At 33.3% G+C, this 20,250-nt stretch overlaps 2 protein-coding genes across 2 annotated transcripts; both read left to right on the top strand.

The window, feature by feature from the left end:
* The first annotated feature begins 668 nt into the window (after positions 1-668).
* Positions 669-5,459, top strand: LOC125075349. The gene is made up of 3 exons (XM_047687079.1): positions 669-1,191; positions 1,512-1,753; positions 3,302-5,459. The coding sequence occupies exons 1-3, from the start codon at positions 758-760 to the stop codon at positions 4,390-4,392; spliced, it is 1,767 nt and encodes a 588-aa protein (XP_047543035.1). The 5' UTR covers positions 669-757; the 3' UTR covers positions 4,393-5,459.
* Positions 5,460-9,833: 4,374 nt separating this feature from the next.
* On the top strand, positions 9,834-13,869 carry LOC125075255. Its single transcript, XM_047686954.1, has 6 exons — positions 9,834-9,992; positions 11,102-11,326; positions 12,125-12,273; positions 12,829-12,985; positions 13,151-13,421; positions 13,671-13,869. The coding sequence occupies exons 1-6, from the start codon at positions 9,971-9,973 to the stop codon at positions 13,834-13,836; spliced, it is 990 nt and encodes a 329-aa protein (XP_047542910.1). The 5' UTR covers positions 9,834-9,970; the 3' UTR covers positions 13,837-13,869.
* Positions 13,870-20,250: the final 6,381 nt, after the last annotated feature.

Raw genomic sequence — 20,250 nt, 5'->3', positions numbered from 1 at the left:
ATACTACGGTTATACGATTTATTTAACAGGTGCAATTTATTTTATCGTGTATTAAAGACATTTGTTACTATACTAGTGAATTATATTTTACAATGAGTTGCATAAATTAATCTTTTATCATGTTAATTTCGTCTTAGTCTTAATCTAGCCGTAAGATATCAGTTAAAAATAAGCAAAATACGGTTTCCCGCCAAAACTGCCAACTAATAAACTATGGTCTGTACGACGAACGTCGCTGACGTCCGTCACAATTTAACACAGTTTCAGTTTATATGTATTATCTATGATTTAACATTAGTATTACTAATAGCCACGTACCTACACGTTGGGCCAATGTGTTATACGTTGATATTTGCTCACAAAATAATTGTTACTTTAATATGATGGCAAAAGTAATTTGTAAGTACTGGTGTATTCGAAAATGTAATAAGCCTTAACTTTGTTTTTGAAATATCAAGTTGAGTTTATATTTATGCTGATTTTCTAAATTTTAAGCAACTTAAAATAAAACATCTGTAAGTCAAAGCAAAATAGAAAAATATTTTGTTGTTATAATAAGTGTCATTATTTTTGCATAGTAATTAATATTGAATGGCACATCATTCTTTCAATGTAGGTTAAACTCCACAGATAAATAAGAAATAGTTACCAAAAGCAAATTACATATGTCAAAGTGCGTCATCCCGCTCTGCGCTGCATTTACAAAAACAGTGAAAAGTCTTACATTTTTTATAAATGAGAGACATAATAAGAAGAAATGGGCGCTAAAACTGCGGTTAAGTTACGGAACAGAGGTGCCGCGTATAAATGTGATCTTTGCGGACGTAAACTTATGACACCCGACGCGCTCGTAGTACACCAGCGTACCGCGCACAATATTATAACAAGAAGAACTAAACCTAAACAGATCATTAAACCAATTAGATCACCTAAGGTTCAAGTTAAAGAGAAACCTGTAAAGAAAACACTCACACCACTTAAAAATACACCCAAAATCAGTGATAAAAAACCCAAGGAAGTGGTCAAAAGTGAGCCGATTACTGATGAAGTAAACCCTGAAAATAAGCCTGAAAAGAAGAAGAAAACCGTCGAGTTCGAATGTCCCAAATGTTTTAGAGTGTTTTTGACGTATTTCCCAGCACTTAAACACATTCAAAAGTATCACTGTGTTAACAGACAGGGGACCAAAGTGTACGTACAATTCTCTTTATTTACCATAGATTTATTATCATAGACTAAACTCAGCTTTAAGTAATTTAAATAAAATAATAATCAAATAAAAAAAATCACTTATTTATTATCTAATATGAGATCTGACTATATAACACTGGCTTATAAAAACTTGAAATTTTATTTACATAAGTATTATTACTAGATTTTTTCTATATAATGCTTAACAGAAAAACTGCCAAATACGATATTTTCGTAGCTCCGCCTCATAGTTTCACTGGCTCTAAATTCAGATTATTGATGTGACAAGTGTGATTATTCTTGTAATAAATATTTTACAGGCCACCAAACTCGCCCAGCCTGATCCAACCAGTGCGTATTGAGCTCTGTCTAAAATGCAAAAGGAAAGTAAAGTCAATACAGACTCACATCTGTGACAATACAGTCAAAGAGAAAAGTGAGGGCCAAGTGTTTATTTGCATGGCGTGCGAGGAATGGTTTCCAAATTTAAAGAGTTTTGACACACATGTACTCTGTTTGCACGGTAATGAAGTAGAGAGTATGTTCTTCCCGACAAATGTAGGTAAGATACTAATTCTATCTATTTATTATATAAACTCGTAATAATGTATTCATAACAAGAACTGGGAAAAAATATTTTAAACTACATAGCAGTTTAGGTTAAGGATAAACATTAGATTTAAAGCCTGTAATCTAGAACGTACCGTTCAATCTCCATAGTATCTTCTCCATCGCACGTGACATTGGCGAAATAATCTGTGCCCTCTTGGCACAAATAAAAGCCAGAAAAAAAAAAACATTAGATTTAGTAATGTATTATGTATGTCTATTCCAACCATAAGAGAAGAAAAGCCAAATAAACAACACATAACAGCAAATTGATGCAATATCATTGATTGTGAGCTTAATCGGTCTATGAAATTCATTTTGGTTTTGTGAAAAATATACATTTTGAACGTTGACGAAACTGTTATTGTAATTTTGGAAGTTTACTTAAAGATATAAGTAGTTACTATTGCAGTAACATTTAAGCACAATATAGACAGTTATTAGCAAATTGCGTGAAATACGTAAATTTAAGGTTTGTTTATCTTTACTCTTACTTTGATTGGAATAGTCTATTAAAGCTTTGCAATTAATCAAGCAAAATAAAACAAACTCCTATAATAGGTTATAAATACATTATATCTGTGGTCAGACGTATTAACCAGTATGCAGGAGTACTCCCTACTCATCAAATTCTGGCTGTGCTTTGATGTAAAGAGTTAATTATGCCTACAGTATCAGATGTAACATCATGAAACACAGTTTTGCTCTGCATTTTCATTTGGTGGTTTTATGTCGAAACTGGTCACTTGATGAATTAATACTTACGATAATCTGAGGGTGTGCAACTTGAACAACAGGCTATTTGACAATGCAAAAAATAAAGTATCAATTATTGTAATCAGTATATGTTATGAGCTTAAAAATGGTTATTTATTACCGAAAGTTGATAATAATAATTAATTTATTCAAAAATCCATAAATAAAAATCCATTTTTTTAAATGTTTGTCACGTAACACAAAACGCTCCTGATTGGTCGGGCTTCTGATGACGTCACTTGCTTATTAATCTCGTTTGCCTACTCTAGTGGATTATATGTGCCACAGATTACAATACAGGCAAGTGACGTCACCGATCCCATTGCAGCGCCATATTGTCAAAGTAGCGTTATCGCGCGCTATTTGAATATGGAATTTTTATTTTGATATTTTTCAGCAAATATGTTCTAGAATTAAAAAAAGCAACTTTAACTGGGTTCCTTGACCTCTACTAAATAATATAAAATGGATTTTAAAAACCAGTCAAATAGCCTACTGTAAGTTCAAACCTGGGTAAATAGCACCTAATTCTCAAGTGCTTAATTTGTATTTGTCACGAAAAATACATAGTGGGGAAACCAGCTTAGTATGTTAGCTGTAAAGCAATAATGTGTGTGTCCACCAATTTCCTTTGGACAGCATAGTGCAAGCTCCTTCTCATATGTCGTTGATCTATTTGCCCACTAGTGGGAAATTTACAGGTATTTCTTTACATACTCTAATTCATATATTTTAAATATTTCAGAGTTTACAAAATGGAAAACGGAAATGGAAGCTCAAACAAATGCCAGTTACGCCATTCTCGACAAATATGACTCGAAAAAGTACTACCATTGTAACTCTGTTAGTGAAAACAATGATAAATCAAGTAATACATATTTCTGCCCATCGACAATTGTCATACAAGAATTTTCAAAAGGTATCCAAGTACATTTCTATAAACAACATTTTAAACATAGCGTCGTAGACTATACGCTATCAGATAAATATAAAAAGTATTCCATAACATCTTTCCTAAAACGTTCCGAGGAATATAATAGCTTACCAAATTTAGAATTCGATGACAATGATATGTACCTCCAGTTCAAAACGTTAATGGAAGGTATAGTAGTTGATGCAGCTAAAATAAATATATCAACGTTAAAGATTCTAGTCGGTAAAGCGTTAGATATGACATCAATTTTGACCAACTACGATGAAGAAGTTGATGACACTAATGTAGATATGCGTAATACAAGTCACAATATGAACGACTCACAGATAACTAAAGCGCTTGAAGATAATAATCTGAATACAGGCAAACGGAAAAATAGTAATAAAACTGAAGGTATTACAGATATTAAGAAAACAAAGATTGACTCTATCACCCAAGAAAGGGACACCGATACGTCATCACCAAAAATTTTAAATTCGTTCTCATTAGCGGACAACGTAGATGCTATCAATGAATTAAACAAAGACGATGATATGACAAATAATTCAGTTATAGATAAAATAAAATCTAATGACACAGATAAGAAGCCATTGAAACAGTTGAAAGATCTCGATCAATCCCCGTCTTCCTTCAACGATTCATACAAAGACTTTGTCGTTAAAAACTTCCCTGCTAAAGACGCTGAAGTTAAGACGCGGAATAGAGTTGGGAGACCGGTTGTTAAAACTAAGATAGGTCAATTCAAACCGAGTTTATCGCCAAAGTCACCCGTTAAATTAGAAGCGAAGAAAATTGAAGTGGACAAATTGAACAGACTTAGTATCGACAAACCTAAAGTTGACTTTGAATATGAAGTCAAAGAACAGGAAGAAGGATGTAACATATTAATTTTAAAAATATAATTATATGTTTTTGTATATATCGATACACTGGATCGACTGTCGTTTCTGTCTATATTAAGTTTGAATTGTGTAAAATATATAATAACTATTTTTTCAGGCCGCATTCTAGATATAAACCTTTATGGTGTAATATTTTCATTATTTGGTAAAAGAGGTTTTGTATAATATCTAAATCAAGTCAGATGTGTTGTCTAGTTATTAGTAAACTATGACATACTCCATCTTAAACATACATTATTTATCATCGCTAAATGTAATGTTAATGATTCTGACAATATCTTTTACGTTTCTTATGACAGAAAAATGTTTGATTTAGAATTTTGTATAACAGTCACTCGGACATAAAGAGTTACAGTGGACGTCCCACTATTGTGTTAATGAATATTCTGTGGACTTGAAGAATTTAACATCTTAGTTCCCAAGCAAAGGTCAGGAAGTATGGGGTAAACCATTAGGCCCCTTGTCAGTCAGTCAAAGAAAATGTAATAAAACCTCCTTTGGATTTGACAATCTATACTAATATTATAAATGCGGAAGTAACTCTTATCTGTCTGTTGCTCTTTCACGGCCAAACCACTGAATCAAATAAAGCAAGCCTGCACTCCAAGGAAGGACAAAGACTGTTAATTTATGCCTAAAACGTAATGAGCAACACCCTTAAACACGAGCAGTACCAGAGGTTAGCAACTAGTCTTTCATATGTTTATTCAATTGACAGCGTAAGTAAGCTCTGAGCCCTTTTGAGATGTAGAAGCCGGCCCAGTTGAGGGATAAGGGATATTCAAACTGTGCGATCAACTGTAAGTATGTGATTATATATTTTACATAGAGCGATGTTTATTAGTGAATAATTTGCAACCAATCAAAATTTGTTACTCGGAAGATATGTTAATTAATTATTAATAATTGTAAATTAAAAAATCGAACGGCTGTTTATTGTAACATTGTTGCTAAATGTATATTAAAAAAAAAGAAATCATATGAAAATTTTAAATACATGTGTAACTACTTTTTTTTTATCTTTTATCAGGATCATGATTATCAAAATTATAAAAAAAAATTGAAATTACAGCGTTTTAATATTTTAAGATTAATTTAGTTTTTTTTTTTTTGTTATGAAAATTCTTAGGTAGTAATAGTTTTTTTTTTATAAATAAAATAGTATGTATGAGTTTTTGTAATTGTTTTTTTAAGTTGTGGAAGGCTATTTAAGTGTTTAGTATTATTTCTGAGTAACTTGAATGTCATCAAAAACTATTCCAATGGCAGGAGGGCTTAAAATAAACAAACCATAAATTAACATATTCCATGTGATTTGCTTAGGGCCATTCGGTTATTACGTAAGACTATTATAAGAAAAAATAAGAATAATCCGAACCCCCCCCCTGTTTAATATTAATTACGTAAGAATCTAAAGGAAAAAATGAATACATGTTTGGTTTATTTTAATATTTATGTTTCAAAGAATCATTTTTTTACCTAAGAACTATCGAGACTCCTTCCCACCCCCTTGTAAGAAAACATAAGACATGGTCGCCCCCCCTCCCCCTAAATCGTCTTACGTATTAAATGAATGGCCCCTAATAGCTCTGTTATATTGTACACTACAAACAATTCTCGATGAATATATCTTTATTTATAATACACACTTAACCACTTATATCTACTATATGTCATTCAGTAGAAAGTTCATTAATCCACAAGGAACACCACAGACTATTTAAATCTCGACCAATGATATCACGTCAATTCAAGGTCAAAGTTGTTACTTTCATGTACTCCTGCCGTTGAAATAGACTTCATACAATTATCGTATAATTAAAATATATGTATATTTAATGATACGTTCACTATATCGTCATTAAGTGTTTGGTTAAAGTCCAGTTACAAAAATTAAAAAAGAAAATCTATTCCTTTTGCCTATGCTTGGAATTGTCTAATTGGCTTTTTTTGTTACTAAAGTACATTATCATACTATCGAGTATAAGCAATACAACGTTAACAGCCTGTAAATTTCCCACTGCTGGGCTAATGGCTGGAATATACGCTGCTTCAATGCGGGTTGGTGGAAACACAAGTGGCAGAATTTCGTTGAAATTGGACACATGCAGGTTTCCTCGCGATGTTTTTACTTCACCGCCGAGCACGAGATGAATTATAAACACAAATTAGGCACATGAAAATTCAGTGGGGTTTGTCTGCGTTTGAAATTGCATTCATAAGTTTCATCTCGGCTGTTAAGCAATACAAATGGTTCCAAAACATAGTTACTGATGATGGATAATGATTGAATTTGCTTTTTCTCAGTCCGTATAACAAGTTCAAATAGGACGACTTCACTTGACCAACTGCTATGAAAAACGATTTCAAACAAATTAAACATACATATTTTTGTTCTGATTTTATAAAATAATGGCTCAAAAACTATTGTCAAGTTCTGTTTATATTTTCTATTGAATGTTTAAATTTTATTGTAAAAAATTTCATGTTTTAAATTGATGACTACAATCGTTATTTTCGTGCACTTTTAATCATTTAAAGTTAATTAAGAAAATGTTTTCACAACTGGCAACATTAAATCGAATTGTAAAGGTCGTGTATGGAGGTTTTATTGGGTAATGAAAATATTTATTAACGTTATTTTTTTTAAATAATTAGTATGTTTTAAGTTGATATCAGAATATAGTTCATTTTTAATAAGATTTGTATGTATTTGAGATGGATAGAACTCTTTCAAGGTCAATATTATTTAGACAGTCTTCCAGTTAGTGCAAAGGTGCGTTTGTTAAGTGTAGAGTAAAAACTATACAGAGTACTGAACAGAGAGCTAAAAAGAACTATAATTTTTTGTGTTCCTTGTCAGTCTTTTTTTACGTTATAGGGGGCAAACAAGCAGGAGGCTCACCTGATGGAAAGTGATTACCACCGCCCATGGGCATCTGCAACACCAGGGGGCTTGCAGGTGCGTTGCAGGCCTTGGAATGAGTACGCTCTTTTCTTGAAGGTTCCCAAGTCGTATCGGTTCGGAAAAACCGCCGGCGAAATGTGGTTCCACAGAGTGGTTGTGCGAGGCAGAAAATGTCTTAAAAATCGCGATGTTGTGAATTTTCGGACATCTAGATGGTGCGGGTGATATTTTGAATTTTGTCGAGATGTTCGAAGATGAAATTCAGCAGCCCAGATTAACCCAAACAATTCCTCGGAACATTCCCCGTGGATAATTCGGTAGAAGATGCAGAGTGATCCAACATCTCTACGCAAAGGATCAAGCAGATCGGAAAGGGCTTGATCGTCGATACTTGGATACGATCAAATGGAAGGAGCTGATACTGGGGTGCTTCCGCCCAGAGGTGAGAGCAGTACTCCATGTGAGGCCGAATTTGCGCCTTGTATAGTCTTAGGCGATGGGCCGACGTGAACTACTGTCTGGCCTTGCTGAGTACACCGAGCTTTTTTGATGCCAGTTTGGCTTTGCCTTCCAATTGACCGCGGAACTGAACGAAGCTCGAAACATCAACGCCAAGTATTCCGATACGAGCTGTGGCGGTTAACGGAATGTTCTTAAAACGAGGAAAAACGACAAATGGTGATTTTTTAACGCGCAACCTTGTGTATTTTTGGGGTTGAAGTGGACTAAGTCCGTCGCGTGAGAACCGTCGTAACTGCAGATTTTTTTTATAATGTCATATGTTTAAGTGTAATGCCAGTACCTTACGACCTTTTGCACTAACACAAACATTTCTAAAGACATTGTCATTGCAAGGCAATTCAATGACAAATATCTGATTAATTATGTATCCCTCATGCCTGTATTTATCCATTAAGTTATTATTATTATTACTTAGATTGCTACGTTATTTATCGTAAGATTCTCGACAACTTTTATCATCATTTCATCGATAAAAAATGGTAGTGAAACATCTAGTAACTCATTAATCATAAATGTGTTTTCGTTTACGCAACATAGGATAACTTTTATTTTGAAAATAAATAAATATTGCCATTAACAATAAACGTAAAATGCTATAAAATTATCGTTGAAATGATTATTAAAGCCTGTTACAGAAGGAAAACCTTTTTTTTTTCTAAAACATCAAGTATAATTGTAGCCAACAAAAAAATACACAGCGAAACAATATCTGAAGATACAGGAAATAAAATAAAATACGCGTTGGATATCGACATATTGAGCTTATTTTTTTGGAATTTAGTGGTTAAACAATTATGGCTAACGATAAAATTAATAGAGTTTAATTTCGTACAAATCGCATTGAAATGGACTCGAAGCGTCGATACCAAATTATGTTCTGATAAATGTAAAAATGTATTATTGACTGTTAGAGTAATTTTGTATTATAATATAATTATTTAATAAATATTCGCTTTGTATATATGGTTATTTTATTTTAATCCAATCCTAATCAAACAAAATTAAGGTCCCAAGAAACCTTCTACAAGCTTAAGTTGCGTCTTTAAAAATAATAATGCCCTATTCATGCTTTCAGAAGTATGAATAGGGCTTAACATTTACAAACAGAGCTAGGACCCTTAATCAACGAAGAACTTGCTATAGTGGTTAGCTTAAAATATTAAATATTGAAGAAGCAATGACATATGCGAAATATAAGAAAGGACCTACAATTCAACCTTGTCGAATACCTATTCATAGATACTATTGCAAATAAAACGAATGTTTAATGGGAATTAATTGAATTTCCTGCCGCACGCACGGAGCAATGATATTAAGATATAAAACCTACACAAATATCAACTCGTTTAAATGCATATAAAATTGTTCCGTTATATCTCACATGCTTTAGGTAAATCATATAGACTGACATAAAAAAAAAGATGTGTCGGGGCCAACACAAACACAGATACACAGGTTGGAACAGAGTTGCTTTCGTTATATATTATGTATTAAATAACAGAAGTAATTAAATAAATTAACAACGTTTGAGAATAAAAATGACAATACATAAACTCCCTTGTGAAATAATACAATAACAAAAAAAGTTTTATTAATGTTATACATGGTAACATAAATAAAAGAAATAGTAAGAGAGCTTCCTCTGAGCTAAATTCGCTCGGAACGGTTCTTTACGTGACGATTTCTGCCAGTTCACTCCACTGAAAGCCGCGTCAAAGAACTTCGTTCCAAAAAACTTATTAAAAAAAAGACACTTAACATTCATCTTTTAGGTAATCCTACCAATAAAGATTCCAAGACATGGAATTAGTGCTACTAATATTTTCTCACTGGACTCGTTCCTCGCAAATAAAATATTGTGTGTTAACGTAAAAATATCCGTCTTGATATACATTTTATACATAACAATTCCAAATTCAGCGCTTTTGTATCTGTTGGCATCTGCTATTTTAATATTGATTACTTTAAAGCTTGCAACATTGAAAATAACTGTCAAAGTGTTAAATTTTGTTTGAAAACAAAAGTAACGGATTGCGTATCTTCTGTGGGATAATTTTGTGAAAAACATAAGAAATAAAACAAATGAGGAGTGTGACATACTGATTTTGTGATTATTTATATCTAAATAACACTGAAAATACAGTTACAATGCAGTCAACATCTAAGAACAGTGAGTAATGTCAAAAGTTTGAACCACTGAAAGTATTACGAAAGTTAATATGTTTATTTATTAATTTTTTGAATTTTTATCAATTTTTTTTAATTAACAAAATATAAATACTAAAGTAATACAATGCATAAAAATTTGATATGATTAAAGATAAAGAAGAATAGAGTTTTCACTGAACTCGAATAAATAAGAGGAAATCAAAAATTTGGCTTAAGATTGTTTTTTAAAAACTCATAAAACCGCTTTTGTTGGCTGTAGGTGGATTTAATTTGTATATAATATATATATATATATTAAAATACCTGTTACTTGATGGTAGTGCCACATACATGCAGGGTCTCACTCAAACACACAACAAATTTCATCAAAATCTGTTCAGAAATTTAGGAGAAGTTCAGTGAAATACACACAGTAATTTATACATAAATATACATGTCATGATATATCTAAAGCACATATTTTAATGTTAAGTCAATCATGCAGTCAGTCAGTCTCAAGCTATGCTGGGGCCCTCGGGCACACATGAATTTGGGGCCCTTTTACTAGATATTTAATATGAGTAAATATAGTAAAATATTTAACAAAATAATAATTAAACAATTTATTTTTAATTTTAAAAATCCATGTACCAAGTGTTGGTAGACGAATTTTTAAAATTAAATTGCTTATAGCCAGGTATTAAGTTTAGTGTCAAATAAACGGTGCACTAATTTTCGTAAATTCTTAGGAATCTGATTGGTGGTACAATTTTATGGCACGTCTATAGCTTTCAACTTTTAATATTGACTATCGTTACTAGCATTTTGATCAAAATGTTAGTTATTTCTTGCAAATATGGCAATTTTCAAAATAGACATAACAGTCAATGTATGAGAGAAATTTGTGGTTCTTCGGGGCCGCCTCAGGATAGCGGCCCTGGGCATGTGCCGAGTGTCCTTATGGTAAAGACGGTAATGATTGCAGTATTGCTTAAATTTGGCAAATTGAATGAAAAGTTATCACTATGAATCTTTAAAATCTTTAAAACGTAGAATCTTAGATATTTTAAACATGTCATGTAATATGTGCATGTGTCAAATAATAAGTAATATCTAATTTTATAATTCCAGAAATTAACGAACTACAAATGATAATTAGCAAGATGCCATTGGAAATATGCTGCGTGACAGTTCTACCAGAGTTTGGAGTGAGATGGAGGGAGATGTCACGTGCAGTACGCAATGCGCGACTCCCCATGGCTCCCGCTAGTGTTGCCAGAGTGCTGTGCAGACATATTGGCAAGTCGTTACCGAGTGATGAGATAGCAGAAATTGTTGCGAGACTGCGATTGAAATGTAAGTTGTCTGTAGTAACTATAATGGAGTAAGAGAATTTGTTTGTTTTTCTCTATTTAAAAGAACGAATGACGTAGATTTAAAAAGAAATATATAATAGATAGCTCAATTGTTGAGAAACGTTAAATATCATTGGTCGAGCGCTTTTTTAATCTATGATATTCACTATAGATTAGCGAAGAAATTGCGTTTTGAACGTCAGCGACATTGCTATCGGAATTTTGGTGTTGTATTATAAATAAAGATATATTGATCATAAACTCTTAGCAAATAATCAACACTACGCCTTCTGCGTAGTTTCAAAAATCCATTAGCAAAAAAAACAAATAGTACGCCTCCTGCGTAGTTTCAAAAATGTTGGCAGATTGGCGAATGGGCTATCTGATGGTGAGTGGTCACTACCGCCCATTGATATAGGCAATACTGCTTATGATTAAACAGCCTCACTAATCTTGCAAACAGGAACACGAGTATACTAGGTATTTGATTGGTCTGTTGACGAGTCTGGTATGGGCATATTAATGCGGAGGAATGAGGACCATATTGTGAGAAAGGTTTTGAGAATGGATGTGGATATAGAGGTAGGGGACGACCCAAGAAACGATGGATGGATTGTGTGAAAGACGATATGGTTAGAAAGAATGTTAATTGTGAGATGACGTCTGACAGAGAAGTATGGAAGTAGAAGACATGTTGCGCCGACCCCGAGTAAAATTGAGATAAGGGCAGGAGGATGATGTTGACAAGTCTGGTTTCAAAAGTTCGTTACTAAAGCGTTTCTTTTAAATATCTTTGCAGTGGTAGCAACGCAACGTAGGACCTGGCATGTTATTAAACTGTCGGAACAGATATCCGATGAGCCTGTCAATGTGCTGGCGAGGCTTCTACCGACGAGAGTTGTGCAAGCCCTCCGAGCAGTCAAGAGTCAGAGGTTCATGAAGCCCGAGGTAAGAGCCTGTAAATGTGTCACTCCTAGGCAGAGGCCTTCACCCTTAGAGAGATGTTTTAAACTCCAAAGTATGTTCGTGATAAGCTTTCACCTTTGAATCAGGATTAGAGCAGATTGATCAGTGAGAACATTACCCAAAAGTTGACATTAATGAGCTGATACTAATGTAATGTTTGAGTAAAGTTGACATAAAAACATAAACATAAGCAGCCCGTAAATGTCCCACTGCTGGGATAAAGGCCTCCTCTCCCTTTGAGGAGAAGGTTTGGAGCATATTCCACCACGCTGCTCCAATGCGGGTTGGTGGAATACACATGTGGCTGAATTTCGTTGAAATTAGACACATGCAGGTTTCCTCACGATGTTTTCCTTAACCCCTGATCACGAGATGAATTATAAACACAAATTAAGCACATGAAATTTCAGTGGTGCTTGCCTGGGTTTGAACCCGAAATCATCGGTTAAGATGCACGCGTTCTAACCACTGGGCCATCTCGGCTCAATCTCATCAGTAAAGTTGAGCTTAGCGTTAATTTCGTATTCAATATTTCAGGTTCAAACTGTAAAACTGGGTGATTTGATATATATAAGTATACAAATGATGTCTGATACGAGGGAAGGGAGCGTCTTGTTCGTGGCGACTCCGCCGGGCGAGCCTGTCGCCCTGGTCAGTTCATTGCATTCGAGTTTGCTTCGCGCTTGCGTGCAAGGTTAGTACACCATGTTTCAATGGCAGGAGTTAATATAAGCAAACCTTTAATTCCCCAAAACGCCATTGTTTTTTAAATTCAAACTGAATAATCCAGACAATTCAAGGTCAGAGCTGTTTATAATTTTTTAATTAGTTGAAATAGATTACTATGTTATTGTTCCAGGACTCGGCTATAAGAAGTTCGAAGATGCAAGTTTAAACGGTCGAGACATTAATTCTCTTCTCCGAATATACAATACAAATCACAACGAACACCCGGACTTCCTGGCCAGCCTCCCCGAGTACAACATCCTTCCGATCACAGCCAGAAGTGGTATAGACTACACTGGTAGGAAGATGGATGAGGAATACGCTAGCCAGATCCTTGGGCCGGATCCGCCACAGCTGGCTAGATTGACAGTTAGCTCGGAAAAAGAGTTCTTTGCACCCGAGCGGTATGTTTGAGATTCATTGTTGCATTAATGTCAGCTCTGTGATATTTGTTAAAACTTGAAAACATTCACTTGGCGTGCTTGGAGGGTTTTGTATTAATACATAATATATATATATATATATATACATACATACATACATACATACATACATACATACATACATAATTCGTTCCAAACGTTAGGTTAATTTAAAATAGAAATTATTAAATGTCGAAATTATAACTGATATATTTGTTTATATTTTTCTAGATTAAATAAGAAAATGAAATTGACTCTTCAGTTGAAAAGCGAAGACATTGCAAAGACGTTGCAGTTTTGGGCGGCCAAAGGCGCCATCTTGCCGACGTCGGACCTCTTTCAGATATTTCATAAAATTAAATCGAATAAGATACATATCGAAGCGGACGACGAATGATTTCATTATATTATTTGTATTGTTTTAAAATTGATTAAAAATTAATATTGGTGTTGTTAAATTGTTTTTTTTTTTTAATGGTTAGTAATTAATACTTAGGCAAAGAAATTATTACGAGTCTATCTAAGGCCTTTACCCTTTAGATAAGGGTATTTACCTAAAACTGATAGTTATTTATTGTACACAAAGATCTTACGTCCTTGCTTGTGCCTATACTCTATTCCAACCATAAGAGGGGAAAAGACAAACAACATTCGGTCGCGAGCTTGATTAATCTGATATATACTATGGATTTACGAAAAAATGGTGGTTTGGTCGTCGAAACTATTATCGGAATTTTGGAAGTAAGATTAAAGTGGATATTAGCTTAGTGTAATAGTGTTATATTATATATAAAGATATACAAAATAAAATTATAATTAATAAACTAAATTCAGATCATTGTGGACAACAAGCTTTATTTAACTTCCATGTTAAAAAAATAAGCAATTCCGAAAAAATAATGTTTGTTCCTTTGACCACTAGTCGTATTGAGAAGTTTAGAAGTAATATTTTGGCTAATCTACCACACTTATCTTTTAGTGATAACCCCAATGCTTTGTATAATAATCTATTTAAATTAATTAGAAACAAGTTTGATGCAATATTCACTTCTAAAACAGTTAATACAAAAAACTTTTTAAAATTCAATGATTGGGCTACTATTGGAATTCATAAAAGTAAGTAGGCAACGAATGTACGAGCTTTACAATGAAAGGACGTACAATCACAGTGCCACTTTTGCCAACTATGTAAGTAACTATTCAAAATTATTTAGAAAAGTGTGCTTTTTGGCAAAGTCTTTAACTATAAAAAATAGAATTAAGAATGCACATGACAAAATAAAAATGACTTGGAAAATTATTAATTGTGAAACTGGTAGAGGTGGCAGTCGCAGCTCCGAATTGAACTTAAATTATAATAATAAAGTCATAAATAGTGAACGGGAAGTTGCTTCAGTTTTTGAACAATTTTTTGCTGACATACCAGTTTCTACAACTAAGTTACTTATTTCTTCTCCAGCAGTTGCCGAATCATTAATGAAAGAAAATGTACGTGAATGCAAATCAAAATTTAATTTTACCCCTGTAAACACCAATGACATAATTTGTACATTTAGGTCATTAGACATTAAGAAAACTGCTGATCTATGGGGTATTTCTGTAAAGGTGATTAATTCAATTATTGATCTAATTGCACCTTATCTTGCAATAATATTCAATGATTGTGTTCAACGTGGTGTATTTCCTGACCTGATGAAACATAGTAAAGTCATTCCAATATTTAAATCTGGTAGCTCTTCAGATCCTAACAACTATAGGCCAATCTCGATACTACCAACCCTCAGCAAAATATTTGAAAAAATTATTTTAAATCAATTATTAGCATATTTCAATAGATACAATCTGCTTCATAGAAAACAATTTGGATTTACGAGGGGTCGCTCGACTACCGACGCAGGTATCGAACTAATAAGAAATATCTATGAAGCCTGGGAGAGGTCGCAGGATGCCTTAGGGATTTTCTGCGACTTATCCAAAGCCTTTGATTGTGTTCAACATGAAACTCTGGTCAGGAAACTATATCACTATGGAATTAGAGAATGTGCACTCGACCTTCTGACTTCTTATCTTAACAATAGAATTCAGAGGGTTGACGTTAAAGGGACAAGGTCTCCTGGGATCTTAGTTGGTATGGGGGTCCCACAAGGATCAATTCTTGGACCTTTTCTATTCCTCATATATATTAATGACTTGCCCTTTCTTGTTGGGAACAAACATGATATAGTATTGTTTGCTGATGATACCTCTTTGGTTTTTAAAATTAATAGGAAACAGGTACAGTATGACGATGTAAACAATGCTATGTCTGATATAGTACACTGGTTTAGCGTAAATAATCTTAGGCTGAATAATAAAAAAACTAAAATTGTAAAATTTAGCACACCAAACGTGCAAAATGTAAAACCCGATGTACTTATCAATGGGGAATCGATGGATCCAGTTGAAACAACTGAATTTCTTGGCCTTACTCTTGATGCCAAATTACAGTGGCTCCCCCATATAAACGGATTGGCGGGTAGACTGAGTTCTGCGGCATTTGCGGTCAAAAAAATTAGATTATTTACCGATGTTGATACGGCTCGCCTAGTTTATTTCAGTTACTTTCACAGTATAATGTCGTACGGTATTATGCTTTGGGGTAACGCAGCCGCTATCCATACTATATTTGTGCTGCAGAAGAGGGCTATTCGCGCAATCTATAACCTGGGAGCCAAGGAATCTTTGAGGTATAAATTTAAAGAAATTAAGATATTGACTGTTGCTTCTCAATATATATTCTGTAATGTTTTGTATGTACGGAAAAATATTAATGTTTTTATGAGAAAATGTGATTCTCATAACGTTGGTACAAGGAACAAACACAATCTTGTTACTCCTGTTACTCGACTGCATAGAGTCAGTAACTCTTTTGTGGGGCAATGTATACGCTTCTACAACAGGATCCCAGAAAGCGTTCAAAATGCTTCTGTTGCGAAATTGAAAAAAATTGTTAAGGAACGCTTGTGTGCGAAAGGTTACTATACAATTAGTGAGTTTATGTTTGATAGCACACCTTGGGAATGAAACGATCGCCTCCTGGCTGTTTCTACTCATATATAATTATGTATATAATTAATTTGACGTAAAAAAAAAAAGTCCCGCTGAGTTTCTTTCGCCGGTTCTTCTCAGGTCAGGGTGTTTTCTTTTTCCGAACCGGTGGTAGTGTTTAACTTGACAATCAATAAGAAAGTGTAATACTTCTATATTGAATAAAGGAATTTGAGTTTGAGTTTGATATATTAATCATAAACTTTTAGTAATTCAAAATACAGCTTAGCTATTAGCAAATCGCACGAAATACGTAAATCTAAGATTTGTTTGTTTATATATGAATAGGCTATATATCTTGTGTAACCAGGTTTTTAACGTTAAGAGCTTATTCCAATGGTCCGTTTTCAGTATCTGTAATTTTTTAAGCTTGTGTGCAAACGCACACTGCAACTGCGTATATGTGTATAAGCGCACCAACTATAAGCCAATCGATATAAAGCATCGTGATACTGTTAAATTATTTACTTATATTATAGAAAATAAAATGACGTACAAATCATAATAAATTACTGAAATGATTATTAGAAATTAACATTTGCATTGAAAACCTCCTGTTTTTGAAAAAATTAATATTTTCTTCAGGAGTCAACTTAAACTTTTGATTGCATATTCGTTTGACGTAGTAGTATTGTAGGAATAATATGAAGTGAGTGAAACTTAATATTGTACATTAAGCCTGGATTCATTCTTCTTTTAAAGTTTTTTTATTGGAATATTTCTTTTTTTATATCAATACATACTAGAGATGCCAATCTGCTCGTCCATGCTATGTAGTGCTTACAGAAATAATTTACAACTCATTTTTATTGATGATAACGCGTTCAATTTATACGGAAATGTAGACATTTTTGAAAAATACTATGTCAAACAACAATGTTTATTTAGATTTTTTTCCATACATTCTATTAAAAATAAACTAAACTTTTGTACAATGTTTTTTGTTTGAGTAACTGTATAAAACTTGGCCTGAATCCATTTTAAATGTGGTGAAAATGGCTAATCCGGGCAATTAACTTATAAGGCATAATATTAAAATATTTTAGACTGCCCAATTTTATTTGTCATATTTATGACATCACATGTTCATGTTAATATTGTAATAGTATTCTTTTTAAACACAAAATTATTGTCATGCGTTAAATACAATTATAATTAATGGCACTTAGTGACGTGATCGAAAATACAATTATAATTAATGGCACTTAGTGACGTGATCGAATGTAGTCGGCAATAAGTTGTGTGCAAGCTCTGGGTAGTTACCACCCACTCATCAATGTTCTACCACCAAACAGTAGAACACAGAATTGAGTTCCGGTTGAAGGGTGAGTGAGCCTGTATAACTACAGCCACAAAGGACATAACATCTCGGTGAACAAGTCTACATTTACTTTTAAGTCCACGTTTAACTTTGCGGCCATTATAGAGGAATTATTTGAACACAAATAAAACACAATGTAGCAACTTAAATATTTATTTAGATATTTTTTAAATGCTAATTGAGACCGAATTCCGAATTCACTTAACAAACGATAGTGTTGAAATATTATGTTTAAAAAACTCGCTAGAGAAAGATTGACAGGCTTGTCAACATTGGTTTATAATGAATTCCAATCGGGGCTATTCATTTATTACGTAAGACTATTTACGCTAGTTTTTGACCCCCTCCCCCTCTATTATAAGAAGAAATAAGAATAGGCCGACCTCTTCCCCCCCGGTTTTATATTTATTACGTAAGAATCAAAAGGAAGAAATACACGATTGATTTATTTTTCAAAAAAAAAATTGTTTATTTGTAATGTCAAAGGTACCAATAATCTTTATTTTTTGGCCAGTCCGTTGTCATGGATCGTTTTATACCTATACGGATCCGAGCTAACCTCGGCAATCACGGGGTTACCCGCGGTTTTTCAAATGATTTTAACATTGGGCCTTTTTGATGTTACGTAAGAACTATCGAGACACCTCCCCACCCCCTTGTAAGAAAACAATAAGACATGGTCGACCCCCTTTCCCCCTAAATCGTCTTACGTAATAAATGAATGGACCCGTAGCAGATGTATAATTAAATAAACAACTTTGACCTTGATTTGACGCGACGTCATTGGTCGAGATTTAAATAATCAGTCCGTCCGTCAGTCACGTGCGATACACAACAAAATTAAACAGTCGATAAAATAAAATGCTTTTTTATATATTTAAAACTAAATTAATCTCTAAACTATAAAAAATATTGTAAGTTATCTATCAGAAGTACGGGAAAGGACTTCGTTGAAGCAGTTTCATGATTGATGTGGACCATCAATTTATTTGAACACTATCGTATGCCGTAAAACTAATATTAAAGTTGTTCCAATACGAGATTACAATCCGACTATACTGCAACAGAGATTTATATTTATTTATATATAATTGATTTTATGTTATTTAATATTTGTCTAATACAATCGCATTCATTTTAGTATCCGATATTTGAAGCGGATATCTTTCAAAGTTTAACCCATAGGTTGCTAATGCTAGAAGTGATGATTAAACTAGTGTTGTATATCGATAGACTATCTATAGTTAAGGTGTTAGCTATAGTATCGATAGCTCCCCATGAGCAGTACTATCGATAGTATTGCTTGAAAAAGAGCTAACGATACTATCGATATCCTGAATAGATTTCAAGGTCAACTATCGATAGTTCTGCAACGCTGGATTAAACATTTTAAAACTGGATATGACATTGCTCAATTGGTCACGATCTAAAATCTATAGTATAGAGACATCAGCCGTGAGCGCAACATTGACCTGTGCAGTACGTTATCAAACCTCTTTGGAGGTTTGAAGAAGCCGGGGTGCCGAGGAAGCACGCGATTGGTCCGCCAGTCGATGCTTGTCGTCTATTGGACTCACACTTGTCATGCGCGACGATAACTTCGCCAAAATGTACATGTCTATTCGAATGTCCGTAAAGTTAATATCGGATATTTGGAAGTCGATTTAATTATTATTGTTAAACTATATAAATCGAGAAAAAATAATTAGCGAATCGGATGGTACATGTATGTCGATACGTCTCATTTAAGTTATTGTAAGTAACAAAATAGTTCACATTTTAACGCAAAAATATCTCTTTTCATGTAAATTAGTCTAACATTTGTTTATCCTTTGCATCTCCTGCCATTGACATAAATTCTTGTGATTGCATTCGACAAATAGCTTCATTCAGGCGTCTGCCGCCATTTTGTAAGTTTTTTTGTGCATCTACAATTAATATTGGTTTTGTAGTCGGATTAATTAATTAATATTAAATATATTATTATATTTGACAACCTTTCAAAGAACTTAATAACTAATATAATAAAACTAGACAGAAATGTTAATTCCGACTAATTAAAGTTTAACATTTGAAACATTATACATAAATAATAATCTATTTTTAATTTAAATATAATATGTACCTTAAAGGTAAAGAGTGTTAAGCGCCAATTTTTGATAAAAAAAAAGGTTTTATTATAATAATTGAATTTGCAACTAACGTAAGTACAGGTGACGCGTTAGACGTATAGCTTTCAGTCACGACATTAAACATCTTTACCCTTAAAAAAAAAAACTACAAAATTTCAATTTTGACAGATGAAAAAGGCGGGAAATTTTTCTACCACTTAGAAACAGATTATAATTTCGCTTAATTTGTTTTAATATGTTTTTTTTTTATTACAATGATATTTTAACCCGA

This window comes from Vanessa atalanta, chromosome 30 (assembly GCF_905147765.1).
Source record: "Vanessa atalanta chromosome 30, ilVanAtal1.2, whole genome shotgun sequence".
In the NCBI taxonomy this organism is placed as follows: Eukaryota; Metazoa; Arthropoda; class Insecta; order Lepidoptera; family Nymphalidae; genus Vanessa; species Vanessa atalanta.
This window is presented reverse-complemented; position numbering and strand designations above follow the sequence as displayed.

What these genes read in the sequence shown, in the direction of transcription:
- LOC125075349 (XM_047687079.1), top strand. Translation starts at nt 758, where the DNA reads ATGGGCGCTAAAACTGCGGTTAAGTTACGGAACAGAGGTGCCGCGTAT. An exon ending in AACAGACAGGGGACCAAAGT is followed by an intron (nt 1,192 to 1,511) that starts GTACGTACAATT and finishes AATATTTTACAG; the next exon opens with GCCACCAAACTCGCCCAGCC. An exon ending in GTTCTTCCCGACAAATGTAG is followed by an intron (nt 1,754 to 3,301) that starts GTAAGATACTAA and finishes TAAATATTTCAG; the next exon opens with AGTTTACAAAATGGAAAACG.
- LOC125075255 (XM_047686954.1), top strand. Translation starts at nt 9,971, where the DNA reads ATGCAGTCAACATCTAAGAACA. An exon ending in GCTTCGCGCTTGCGTGCAAG is followed by an intron (nt 12,986 to 13,150) that starts GTTAGTACACCA and finishes TTATTGTTCCAG; the next exon opens with GACTCGGCTATAAGAAGTTC. An exon ending in GAGTTCTTTGCACCCGAGCG is followed by an intron (nt 13,422 to 13,670) that starts GTATGTTTGAGA and finishes ATATTTTTCTAG; the next exon opens with ATTAAATAAGAAAATGAAAT.